Genomic DNA, 14,168 nt, shown 5'->3' with positions numbered 1-14,168 from the left:
AGAGTATCCAAGAACTTCCAACAACTTGAATACTTCCTCCTTAGGTTGCATCTCCACAAAACCAACACAACTACCATCATGATCACCAAATGTTGGTGGTGTATAACCTCAAACAGGTCCTTGCTTGCCTCAGAACACTACTTGCCTCTCGAAAGTTTAGGTCAAGCTTGTGCATGTTGTGTTATAAAAAATTTCACTCTACGTTGCTCAATGTTGCATCAAGTCTCACTAGTGTAAACTTTTCTAGAAAAAATGGTTTCTATATGAAAAGAATGTTAGGGATACTAGTATATTTTTGCACAGACAACCATTTGTCAACTAGTGGAAATTATGTCCAATAATAGCATTTGAGCACGTTTCTACTCATAGGAGTGATGCTTTGTGGTAGCCCTTGTTATTGATGGTGATCAAGCATCATCATCATGGCATCACCTTCCATGCAAGGTGTCTCATGCTTAAGTTACCATGTTTATTATATTGGGCCTATAGGGTGACGTTTGAAGCATAAACGTTCCCTCATGGGTCAAAATATCCCTTTTACTCAAGACAAAGGAAGGAAAAAAAACAATGAGGGGAAAAGTTGACAAAATTTGCTTATAAAACTCTTGTTGCTTTAAAAAATGTTGCTAAAAGAAAAGTCTGTCTCCACCTAAATCACTTGGTCATTTATCCCTTGATAACTCTCCACCTAAATCACTTGGTCATTTATCCCTTGATAGCTCTATTCTTATACATAACCTGTTTATGTGAGATCAAAAATATAGTCTTTGGATGCACCTTTAGAATGGTGAGAAATTTTACGCATAATATGAAAACGAATAAGGAGAAAATTTTCTAGTGAAATTCTTTTACCTTAGAATTCCTATAAAAATACTTTGCACTTACGATGAGTGTGCATTTTGCCATAACTGATTTGTGGAGACCCTGCAGGAGGTTCTAAAATTTCATCATCATAGTTTACACACATCAGAACAAGTCCATGAGGAGGCGCACTTGGTGCATATTTTGAAAGAATTTCACGGCTTTGTGTAGCTAAAATCTTACATACAGCTGAGGGAGGCACCAGCTCTTTGCCAATCTCAAGGAGCAAGCCTACCTGCACACACACCAAAGTAATGTGTCCAATCAACTCTTCACATTGGTGAAGATCATGGCAGTGGGGGGAAAATTACTTTCTAGGGTATCAACTCTTTTCAATTCTAAATTGAAAGTTATGCAAGTTCAAAGCTGAGCTGGAAAGCCAAAATTTTCTGCAAATTTTGGTACATTTTATGACATATATGATATGATGATCTGTGATGATGCCATGTCTTATGGCTTTAACCAACACTCCCCTTCTGACTATATATATCCTTGCATCCAATGTGTACATATTAAAGGACATGAAAATAGATCTTTCTCAGGGCAAGCATCAGTTAGACATTATGTTGATCAACTCACCAAGATTCCATCTAGCTCTGGAATTTGGACTAGCATCAAGAGTAGACTCACTCATTTCCTGCATGGGTTAGTCACAGAATCTACTGGTATCTTTGAATTAAGAGGCTAACAATTTTTAATCGTGTTTTTAAGTCAAGCATTGATATGAAGGTAGAGTGTGGACACGAGCTTAAGGAGTAAACCTAATGTACAAAAAGGTGGACGGGTTAATTGTCCTCCCTAAGAGGGTGACAAAACAAGGCAAGGTAGGCAAAAGAGGCTATTACAATATCTATATAAAACACTCACGTGGAAGCTGCAACCAAGGTAGGGTAGGAAAAGGAAGTGGTAAAGGGGATCCCATTGGTGGGACGTGGTGGTGCAGCAAAGGTTTGCAATGGAGAGAGCACTCTAGGCAGCCTAACGACTCTAAAACCAAGTTAGTTGGCCAACCCAAGGCAGACCTTCGGTCTGATATAAGTGATAGGTTGTGGGAGAGAAATTTAGCCCTCAAATTTACATGATTTTGTTGTCATACAAGGTACCAGAACAGCAAAGTGCTGCTGACTAATCTGGCAAAAGAGATGGCGGTGCTCTTGGAGAATGCTCTTATCTCAACCAGCTAGCCCAGTCACCGCCCTCCATTTTGCCACATTCTCCTAGTTTTGTACCACAGCCTTTTAAGTTCCAGCTTGGGCGAGGACTAGCTGACCCATCACTAGATGCCTGGGAGTCTCTGCTCATGGAGGCACACAGCATTCATGTACGCGAGGTGGAGTTGACTCGCTTCTCACAAGAGCAAACCCGCTTCACCTAGGAGCAGGCTCGTGCCATACAGGAGCAGGTCCGTGTCATTCAGGATCAAGTTAGCCTCATCCACAGGCTCAGATAGGATTATTGCAGCTCCGATAGGAGGTAGTAGCCATCCATGCAGTCCCAGGCAGTACCCCAGTGGGCAAGGCACACATTGCGAGCATGCAATCTGTAATCGAGGAGACATCCAGATGGGTAGACGTGGGCAAACGGAACCTACAAAGGCAACCGTTTCGGCCACCCTTATGGAGCAGCAGCAGAGAGCCAGTAAGGCTCTCAACATCAGAGTCAGTGGCATTCCATGCACCGAGGCTACAATGATGAGCAATGCGACTACATTTGTGGCCACTAATCTTGGGGTAGCTGAGCACACAATTGAGAGGGCATGGCGGGTGGGGAGAGACCCCAATCGAGAGCAACCCCTTATCATATGATTCCATGATGCCCAGGCACGACTCTCAGCTCTATAGCGTAGATCAGTCTTAGTACTTACGAGACCAACCATTGAAATCAATAGATGAGGATCTCACCCCCTTAAGGGTTGAGGAGAGGCGCACCCTGATATAGCAGCGGGATCAGGCCTGCAAGGATGGGAAGTGGGCAGTAGTTTGAGATGGACGACTCTTTATAGGCCTCCGTCGGGCATTTGCCCCTCCTCCCACATAGCGGGGTGGGGTCTACGAGACTCAGGATACCAAGACCTAGTCCTGTACCATTTGGAACTGTTATGATACCTTATGGTCAGAACCAAGGAACTTCTTGAAATCTTAACCAGGTCATGACATAGTCTTTTATACAGAGACACATCATAGTCCAGAGCACCCACTACAAGTAGTCAGCGGTTACACATGGGATTTTGCTTACAAAGATGAGACGAGGGACACAGGGAGTGCGAGGATTGGGAGGAGTAGTAGTTCTTTACAAGTGCGCCCATCTCAGTAGAGCAGAGAGATACACACTCCAAATTTCTCTGGATCCGGATCCGACAAACAAACAACTAGGAGTTGTTCGTTGCAATATGCTACTTCCCTCCCAAGACCTACTTTGTTTGAGATGTCTGAGAGGAGACAAAGACATCACCATATGCAGCTCTCTACCAGGACATTTTTGACTTCTCAAGCCGTGGGGAAGTCCTCCTAGTTAGGGACTTCAATGCAAGGACAAGGTCCGTCAGGTACCACTTCTCGATTTCAAAGACAATTCCATTTTACTGCTAGACATTGATCTTGAGGACGCAAGTATGATACGAGTTTCAGCTGGCAGATGAGCGAGCTCCAGTCACATCTTACAGGCAGGCTTCGTTAGATCTAGGCAGGATGCATGATCTTATTATTTATAATGGCCTTGATAGATTGGCCCTCCTTAGGTGGTTTTACCTACTTCCCACATGGAGGAGGCTCTAGCGTTGTTGATTACATCATGGGATTCCTTGCCTTCGCCTCTCATATCACTTGTTTTACAGTTGCACCCTATTCTCCTAGGGTTGATCACACATACCTCTTCTTTAGTATCTCTACACCCCATCTCACAGTACCTCCCACTCCACAAATCACTCACACTACTTATCATGACATACATTTCGACCGTAGCCTCTCACCTATATATTCAGCTCGCCTTTACATACTTCTCACATATATTGACTTTATACCCTTACTAGAGGAACATTGATAGGTCAAAAAATGTAGTAAGCTCTTCTTCATTGTACATAATAAGGGGTAGGCTCATAGGTACACTTAGCTAGCAGATGATGGGGCTTTTTTGTTCCAAGGACATTTTTCAAAAAAATATACATGATGTGTATGTAAATATTTTTTTAAAGTTGAATAAAACTCTACAAGGGCCCCAATGGGAGATGATCAATCTCCAAGTGGTACACCAATCACATCAGGGCAAGGGTATCCAAGGGTCATGTGTTGGGGGTCACATGTCCAAAATTATGTGTAATTGTGGGGTTTTTTCCGGGTCACCGTGTTAATGATGAGATGGGATTATGGGGTTTTTTTGTTGCCACATCAAGGGGCTTTTAAGTGGTTCATGTGGGTTTGCATACATGGCAAAATTGCATGTGAAAAGTGTGTGTAGAAAGTGTGCCTAGAGGACCAAATGTGCAATTATATTTGCCATGGGGTGATTCTATGTAAGCAAAGGAGAGTGGTACAAAACCTTTGGAGAAAAATGAGAATGTATGCCAAGGTCACTCCAAGCAAGAAAGAAATCGAAAATGATACGTGGGTAGAAGAATTCCGAAAACATGTGCAATGTGGAGAAGGATGATCAACGTGCTGATTTCAGTGCACCTGGGGGAAGAATCGACACCTGATGTGGTTGCTGGAAGCCATGCAATGATGTTACCGATTGTGGAAGATTGCAAGGAGGAATTGTGGGCTTGATCAACATCTCTTACCAAAGGAGGCGGCTTTTTTTCTTCATTCTTTGAACACTAGCAAGAACGTGAAGCCATGGCTCATCATTTCGATCCTAAAGGTATTCATCTCTTGATATGTACGTGGGTTTTTGACGAATGAAGTAGCTTGCTGGTCTGCATCAATTTGCTGCTACAAAGAGGGCATGAAGAGTTCGTCAAGAAAGAGGGAACAAGAATCTAAAGGAGCTGATTCCCATTTCTTTATGTTGATCGAGCAAGTTGTACGAGAGTCAGTTGTGATTGATGTTGATCAGAGAAAGCGTTTCGATTCTTCTAGGCCGAGTGCTTCTAGTTGATGTTGCGTTGAAAAAGACGTTTGGGCCTTGGAATCGTGTATCTACTTGTTGCTATTCTGTGATTCTTGGCAGTCAGGAGAAGGATCGTTTGTCGGTGTGAAGCTGCTGACTTTCTAGAATCAAATAGTTTGATTTAACTTATCTCTGGCTGGAGTTCTCATTTGGTGTTGACAGGCTAGAGTACCTTCAAATCTGCAAAGGATTCACTGTTTTTTTCTGAAGTGACATCTTGGGAATTTTGATCGTACGAGTGGGATTCATTGGTGGATTGAGTGCCCTCTGTTCTAGGGGATGTTTTCCTGAATTAACAGCAAGATCTGTGTTGTCTTGTGGTTATTTGTTGTGAGAGAGTCTTGTGGTAGTGGTGCCCTGATACCTTGCTCTGAAGTGGTGTAAGCGCTCTAGTCTTGAGAGCCTCACTTGGCGTTCTGATCTACTTGGTTCCTGGCTCAGTTCATTCATTCCAAGGTGTACTTCAGAAGTGGCGTGATATATTTATTCCTTGAGTTACGTCCTAAAGTACATGAAGTGTGCTTTGGAGTGTTTTAATCTTGTAATGAAGAGACCATCTCTTGAATAAATCAAGTGTATTTTATTTGGAAACCTGTCACCTTTTTTCCCGTTAAATGATTCACTCTTGGATAAAATATCTGAAGTCTTGTTAGTGAGGGAGCATTTCCTTTGGTTTGGAAGGAGTGGGCAAGGTCATCGAGCTATTCTAAATTGCTTAGGGGCTGTCCGATTTTCCCCCTTTTCTTTTATCAACGTGCTGCTCTGGTCACCCGCTCACTACACGAGGGTGCCCTTCACTCTTTCCATCACACTACTCATTCCACTCGTCCACCACCACCTGGGACTATCCCTTGTCAGAGCTGGTACGATGATGAGAGCAAGGCTTTACGCCGTCAATCTAGATTTGAAACCAAAAACCACCTCCCGAATGAGCCAGAGATGCTACGTTAGTACCATCAATCGGTACGTAGGAAGAAGTTGGATTTCCTCCGTCGAAACAAGAAGGAACTACTGAATATTCTATTTAGTAACAACTAAGACTTTTAACAGAGATTTCTAGAGGGGCAGTCCCCTTCACCACTCACTGATACTCAAGTCTTGCATGATTATGCCACACACTTTATGATATTCCAAATCAGCCAGCTCCTGACCTCTCACACATACCCCACCCCACATCTTGCACACACTCTTCACTAAGGGGGAGTGAAGGATGCCGTGATGAAACTTCATAATGGCCGAGTGAAAGATCATGAGGGCCTATGCACTGAATTCGTTGCATATGGGATTAATCTCCTAGCCCCCCTCTTAGCAAAGCTCTTTAATGAAGCTATTTGTCTGGTGTTCCCACGCACCTAGATTGTTAACACTATTTTACCCATCCACAAGGCACGGGATCTCATGAGCCCAAAGAACTACAGAACCATATGATCGGACATGTCATGTCCAAGATTGAAGCATCAGTGCTTGATTGTGAGGTCAGTCGATTCGTAGAGACGTAGGGATTTAGAGCAAATAGACATGCTAGATTCCAACGTGATCATGGGACCATGGATCACATCCTCACACATTGAGGAGGGGAGGGCACGGAAACAAAGGGTTTTTTGTTACTTTGTGGATTTCCGCAAAGCCTTTGATACAGTTCCGAGAGCCCGTCTCATTAGGCATCTCCAAGACTTGGGTTATGACCAAGAGATCATTTGGGCTTTCATGGCACTTTACGAGAGGGTTTCAGGCAAAGTTCTGTTAGGGTCTGGATGGACAGATGACACGACCCCGTAGAATCTGACCCTATCACTAACCTAGAATCTCATCCTTGATTCAACCAGAATCATAGCGCAAGTGCCTTGATCCTCCCGACCACCCCCGAGCAAGTGGGCTACAACTCGACTCATCCATAGGCCCGTACCAGGCGTCCCATACCACCTAAGCCCATCCAAAGGACCTTCGATACACCACCTATGATTCGCCATGTAGATGGCCAGAGTCCCGACTTGGGTCCAAGCCCCATCCATTAGTTGAGGAGTGCTCAACTCATCTACACAATAGCACTGGCCCTCCCTCTATATAGAAGGAAACCTGCTATAGATAGCACAATGCTATGAATAGCTCCCTCCATATAAAGCGAGCACTATATATGAATCAATCTCTATATATAGCAATCTCGCCTAACAATAGCCATCCAGCCCTATGCTATCCTATAACCCACGTTAACCTGCTATCCAACCCTAGGTACACCATGCACAAGACATACTCCCCTTCCTCTAAGAACTCACTCTTAAGTTCACTAGAAAGCCTGAAAACTCTCTACACAATAGCACTGTGGCCCTCCCTCTATATAGAAGGAAACCTGCTATAGATAGCACAATGCTATGAATAGCTCCCTCCATATAGAGCGAGCACTATATATGAATCAATCTCTATATATAGCAATCTCGGCTAAAAATAGCCATCCATCCCTACGCTATCATGTAACCCACGTTAACCTGCTATCCAACCCTAAGTACACCATGCATATGACATACTCCCCTTCCTCTAAGAACTCACTCTTGAGTTCACTATAAAGCCCAAAAACTCTCTGTGAAGATGAGTCAATGCCAATAACTATACTCTGACTATCAATTTGAGTGTGCTATACGTTCCATGAGATTCAAATCAAAGAGAATCTAAGGCCAAAGCCACAATCTTTGATAACTAACCCAAGGAAAGTAAATCTCTCAATCTAAACGAGGTTACGTATCATCGAGTATTCTCCTCAAGAGATCCAGTAACGCCTGAATCCACAGAGTTAGTTCCGTTTACATATCCGTACACAAGCATGGTAAAATCTGTACCTGAAGGTAAATGATTCTATCAACCTTATCTATTGAGTATCCTTGAACTCAAAATCTTAGGTTGAGATCGAGGAATCATTGTTTGAACAACACCATCAATTGAGCCCCTCGACGGTCAATTTTTGGGTTGCAATTTCTATCAGCCCTAATTCTTGAATTACTTAGTATTCAAAAAACCCCTCAACAAAATACCCTTGTAATTCAAATTCTTGGGTTGAAATACATGACAGACTTTCCATCGCATAACAATTAGGTATCCGTTCATAACTCATGATGGAAGAATCTTCATGGAAGTATCAATGGGCAAAATTCTGACCAAAGATATGGTCCCCTTGATCTATCCTCGAAATGCCCCTACATGAGGATAATCAGTAAAAATTCAGTTGGCTATATCCAGTCGATGAAACTGTTCTAGACATGTATATAATCAACCATCATAGGAATAGCATCCTATGTGATCCAAAGACTACGGAAATATACAATCCGAAATCTCTAAAAATAAGATCCACTATCGGGTATCCTGTACAAACTTGTGCACAATAAACCGCTCCTATCACAGGATCATCCAATTCTTAGGATCTCTTATCTAGGAACACCAGGTTCCAAACAAGGCATTGACAGACCATCATCAGAAGAGATGCGGTAACCCTCCCTGAAATTGAGTCTAGACTATGGAGCTCCAGGGTTGAACCCCAAAAAAACATGGCTTCTCTCAGGGTAAAGAATCTTAGTCAGCCCTCCTAAAAAATCTAATCAGGTTGCCCCCAATTCAATTCAGCCTACTTGTACTTCACCCTAGTGGTCCTTAGGTATTATTTCACACTGGATTATACCACCACATCAGAGAATCTTAAATGTAACAAACCTTAGTGTCCCATACCACCAAAGTATACTGCAAATAAAAAACTCAATGGACAATATGAGTAAATCAGGTAGCCAATCCCTCTTCAACTCAGATGATCCCAGATTGAGTCAGGGTGGCAAATCCATTCTCAATCCTTTTCTTAATGTGCTTATATCACCCCTTGTGTTACAATACCCCAACCAATAGGTCAAAGAAGAAAACCCAGTAGGTAGTATCCCTAACAACTCTTGAATCCTGACTATCCATGACCTCGGGCTAAAAGAGTGAGAATCAGAATAACCATGCCTTTGGACATGATTCAAAGAAGGTATCCAACAAGACTCATCCTAGTCTAATCAATAAGAACCTTCATATGTCCAAACGGTAACTCGAAGAAATGTCATAACTCACAATGACACCGAGATCAAAACTTCAAATAGAAACCAAACAAGAATCTACACACCAAGATTCGAGAAAGGGAAATCCAATTGTCTTAGTTAAGTCCAGTTTAAGATGTAACAAAGTCTCAGGCATCTTCAATGTACCATATACCTAAAAAAAACTTCAAGATATATGGAACAAAGGTACACATTATATAATTTGAAAAACCAATCAAATTATAAATGCCACTTAGTTACAAATTAAAACCAAATTAACAAAAACCTGGTCAATTTAATAACAAGACACTTTAGAACATAATTCATACAAAATTAGGGAGCTTCTTGAACCAAGAGTGGTTTAAAAGATCCAGTCGAGCAAAAAATAATTAGATGTCGATCAAAACTGAGGATTTCAACTTCTTCATCGCTTCTCAATATAAAGACTGTCTACACTTAGAACAGCATGAGCCTTCTTCAATATATTTCTGGTACTGAGGGGTTTTATAGTAGTGAAGAGCTGCCCAGAGTTCATCCATCAAGGAATCCATCTCTCGTAGTAGGTCATGAGGTCTACGAGGAATAACCTCCGATGTAGCCTCATCCTCCATCTCAATAAAACAGTAATCCAATGTAGGTGTCTCATTACTTTGATGTCCTTCCATGGCTAGAAAATATCTCGCACAAGAGAGGGACTAGAAAAATAGTTGTCTAAACACGTGCTCTTCACACTAGCAAAAGAGAATCTGTTGCAGCATGGAATCAAGGAAGAAGGCGGGTAGAGGACAGCAAGAAAGATGGCGGAATCTGATAGGCTGATCTCAGACGGAAAGTTCACCTTCATGCGCTGAAGTGCTGAAGTGAGAGAGAGAGAGAGAGAGAGAGGAATCTCGGGTATATAAATAGCCACGAAGGGCCACCAAAAGCTAGGCGAATTTAGGGTGGGTGCTTGATTTAGAGCAAGTGCTTTCCTTGCTAGAGAAAAACAAAAAAGCAATCTGCTTTTTTGACCGAAAAACAGTCTCACTTTAATAGATCTGGTTCTGCTTTTCTCCAGCCAGCCAAAAATAGCCAAAACGTACTAAAATCAGGCGATACACTCCTTCCCTAAGCCAAGCGCTTGCCCCAATCATATCGCCCCTATCTCTGATGCCCGAATTTCCTACACAAGCCGTTCTCTGGCTTACAAACGCCCTCTCTTTCCTCCTACTTCTCAACTGCAGCAAATCTAGGTCTCTAGGGTAGGAATCTCATCCTTGAGAACCTAGAATGAATTCTTTCCCTAACCAGTCCATTCTCACGCGTCCCCACACATCCAATCACATCAACAACCCAAGCGTGGGTAGTTATAGGTCAGAAACGATCCATCCTCATATCTCTTGTTGAAAGCATCAAGTCTTCTCATTGCCTACCCTTCTTAGGGAATCACAATTTCCAAATATGTAGAGAGCACACAGCCTATGGACTTCTATTTCTTCCACAACTCTCCCAATCATGAGCGCACATCATCACCCAACGATTCAGCCCATATATGAGCGGGAATTCAGTTTTGCAAGAGCAACCTCAAAAAGCGTACCTGGAAGACATCTTTTCTGCATACCTCGTGTTGAATTCAATCGTGATAGGACGGCTCTGATACCAATATGACACGACCCCGCACGATCTGACCCTATCACTGACCTAGAATCTCGTCCTTGATTCAACCAGAATCATAGCGCAGGTGCCTCGATCCTCCCGACCACCCCCGAGCACATGGGCTATAGCTCGACTCATCCATAGGCTCGTATCTAACCCAAGCGTCCCATACCACCTGAGCCCGTCTAGAGGACCTTCGATACACCACCTATGATCCGCCATGTAGATGGCCAGAGTCCCGGCCTGGGTCCAAGCCCCATCCATCAGTTGAGGAGTGCTCAACTAATCTACACAATAGCATTGGCCCTCCCTCTACATAGAAGGAAACCTACTATAGATAGCACAATGCTATGAATAGCTCCCTCCATATAAAGCGAACACTATATATGAATCAATTTCTATATATAGCAATCTCAGCTAAAAGTAGCCATCCAGCCCTATGCTATCCTGTAACCCACGTTAACTTGCTATCCAACCCTAGGTACACCATGCACATGACAACAGATGAGATCACGAGTACTATTGGGGTCAAGCAAGGTGTCCTTTATCACCAACCCTGTTTGGCCTCTACATTGATGAGCTTGAGACAGTTATGCAGACACTGAGGGGGAGGGATGCTCTCTCGCTGGCACTCTGATTCAGATCTTGTTATACGCAGATGACGTGGCACTCTTATCTTCCTCAAAAAAGGGTCTCCAGAGACACCTAGATGCACTATAGTCCTTTTGTGATTCCCATGATGAGATTGTTTCATCATATACATACCTAAAGGTTCTCTTCTCTAGGCCTATCTTTACTATGAGACCGGCAATACAGACCCTACTAAGCAGAGGATACGCTTCATTGGTCAAACTTTAGAGGCAGTGCTTCCGTTCACATTTCCAGGATCCGCACTTGCTTTTTGACTCCTTGGCCCGCCCAGCGAAGATGTATGGCAGCCCTAGTTGGGGACAGGATTTGTCAGATATAGAGTGGGCTCGGGTGGAGATGCTCTCACGGATGATTTGCAGTAAGCTGTCAGTTCCTCATCAGATCATTCACGCTAAGTTTTGGTCATCTCAACTACAGCTTGATGCCGCATTTTAGGTTATCACCTACCTATACCGGGTTAGGAGGTACATAGATTGCACTTTTGGATGCAGCAGATTACTGTGGCTAGCATTGTCCTCCTCTATGGCACTATCAGTAGCAGCAGGTGATCAGAGATGCTGGTTTGCACGCATAGAGAGACGGTTTGAGTGACTCAAACTCCACATGGATAGACTCCCCCCCTTCCACTATAGCGTTGACGCGCATTTCTCCCCTCTCCTGTCTCATGAGGTCAACCACGTCATTCGTGAGAATCTTTTGTAGCTACACACTTTCAAGACCTGGTTGGGACCAAGCGAGCTTCCACTGAAGCTCAGCTTCTACTAGGATCATTATTTAAATATCACAACGGGAGGGTTTTATCAACCCACTAGGATATATGCAGATCCACCTACCCCACTCACTCAGGATCTCTATTGGGTAGTTTTGGGTCTCTTCACATAGACTTCGCATTGAAAGTGGGAGGGCTGATAGTTTGCCCAAGGAAAGGCGCATAGGCACATTATGTGACACAGAGGAGATTGAGTCGGTGCAGCATTTCTTTTTCAAATGCCCAGTATATACAATGAGATTCGAGGACGCTTCTATTGCCTCTTCAAAGATAGTTCTGGAATATTGTCCCGCTTTCTCTCCTTTTGGACTAGTTGCCTTCATTCACGAGGCAGTAAACTTTCTTTCTTTCTTTCTTACTGCTATGATTGTTCATCATCCACTAATCACTTCCACCACATGAGGGAAGGGATGATGTAATAAAGGGGAGAAAGAGGGCTAGTTAGGGGCTGCTCTAGGCGCAAAAAAAGGGCAGTTTGATTGGGCTAAAAAGAAGAGTAGGGAGTACTATGTTAGCCCTATTTTCCCTCTTGTGTGGGCATGTTTTTTATGTGACCTTACACTCCTAATCTATTGAAGTCTCCTCCTATTTCTCTGCAAAACCAATCTCTCTCTCTCTCTCTCTCTCTCTCTCTATATATATATATATATATATATATATATATATGAATGGATGGAGCCTTAAAGTGGGCATACATACATATATATATGATGTTGTATTTGTCTTGAGTACTGATGCCCACTTTAAGGCTCCATCCATTCATCTCTCTCAAGTGGAGGGTTGACACACAGATCATGCTTGGAGACATTCCCTCCTTGTTCAGAGTAGGAGCATGACCAATAGGGGTCATGGTCGCACTCGTCAGACGTAGAGCTGTGACCAGGAGACAGCGCACGACTAAGCCCATAGGCAGCTGACAGCATTATCTCTAGTTTTATGCTCTCGCTCCCCCACCCTTGATGAGTGGGGATAAAGTGGACCACACTTGTGATGTTGGTGCATATCTCACTTTGTGTTCAGATGGCAGGCTATCTGATGATGTTTATGATGTTAGTGACAATGGAGATTACTATTGGTCTGATATGACTATGTAGCATTTACCTTTTGTTTTTATGTATGGGTGTTGATGCTTGTTAGTAGCTCCACCCTTTCAGCTTGCTTGTATCAGGTTTTTGACAGTCTCATAGACCCTTCCGAAGACTTTAATAAACTCTCTTTCTATTCTCTCTCTCTCTCTCTCTCTCTCTCTCTCTCTCTCGGATCAAAATACTCAAAACTTAAAGAAATATTCAATTGTCAACCATCAAAGATGCCAATTACCTATACAATTTCAAAAAGATACATTACACAAAGATGCAAACAAATGCTGAGGAAGACACCAACCATGTTCCGTACTTGCTTGTAAAAGAAACCGCTCCCTTCAACTTCAAGCACCAGATATGATTCCTGAAAGTCAAAGAGGCACAAGCCTTGAGTAAACTTTCCGTAATTGACACCGAATTCCAGAATCTTTATGAATTCAGATTTGTGTTTGACCCAGAACTTCCTCCCAATCTTCCAAAAAAAGACTAAACTGTAGCTTCTTTACACTTTCACAGGTCAAAAGAGTCAAGCATAAATCCTCTGCAATTTGACAGTACTCGCATTAGACCTAGCCCTAGCATAAAAGTAATTCACCTTTTCATAAATTTCAAATCTGTAAATCTCTCTGATAAAGTCTCCTTTCCTGATCTGTCTAGAAACGTTTGCAAAAGCCGCGAAATCATGCTGGCCTATAAAATGTCTGGCAGCCTCTCTTATGGCTTCAATATTCAATTTATCACGAACATGAAGGGCATAGCGCCACTGAAATGGATCCATTACTGGACCACAATAAACCTTGTACTGGTAGATTTTCCTCTTAGCAGAGTAGCGTGCATGGAACTGTTGCTGAACAGCAGCAACTTCCCTGATCTGGATGTCATTGGGAAGTAGCCCATTAAGGGAGGTATGCAATCTTTCCAGCTCTTCCAGCGGAGATGGAGTCTTGAAGTGAGCCACCTGAAAAGAGAGAACAAAGAAATAACATGTAAGGGACTAAAAACAAACTACACAAC

General features: G+C 42.9%; 1 protein-coding gene across 4 annotated transcripts in view; it reads right to left on the bottom strand.

Annotated features, from left to right (window-relative positions):
• Positions 1–600: 600 nt before the first annotated feature.
• LOC147885686 (Pseudouridine synthase family protein) overlaps positions 601–14,168 on the bottom strand; it is a 73,094-nt gene continuing 59,526 nt past the window's right edge. For 3 of the 4 annotated variants that reach the window (XM_087396680.1, XM_087396682.1, XM_087396683.1), the window contains exons 4-7: positions 13,750–14,112; positions 13,456–13,518; positions 689–1,096; positions 601–649 (exon numbers count right to left, since the gene is read on the bottom strand). In XM_087396680.1, coding sequence (XP_087252806.1) covers positions 863–1,096; positions 13,456–13,518; positions 13,750–14,112 — 660 coding nt within the window. In that variant the 3' untranslated portion in view covers positions 601–649; positions 689–862. The remainder of the gene's footprint in view (positions 650–688; positions 1,097–13,455; positions 13,519–13,749; positions 14,113–14,168) is intronic. The other variant, XM_087396681.1, reaches the window with a different exon arrangement.

This window comes from Dipteris shenzhenensis, chromosome 25, assembly GCF_047967505.1.
Source record: "Dipteris shenzhenensis isolate YYH24624 ecotype China chromosome 25, Dip_SZ_1.0, whole genome shotgun sequence".
NCBI lineage: Eukaryota > Viridiplantae > Streptophyta > Polypodiopsida > Gleicheniales > Dipteridaceae > Dipteris > Dipteris shenzhenensis.
The sequence above is the reverse complement of the archived record's forward strand: the minus strand, read 5'-3'. Positions and strand labels throughout refer to the sequence as shown.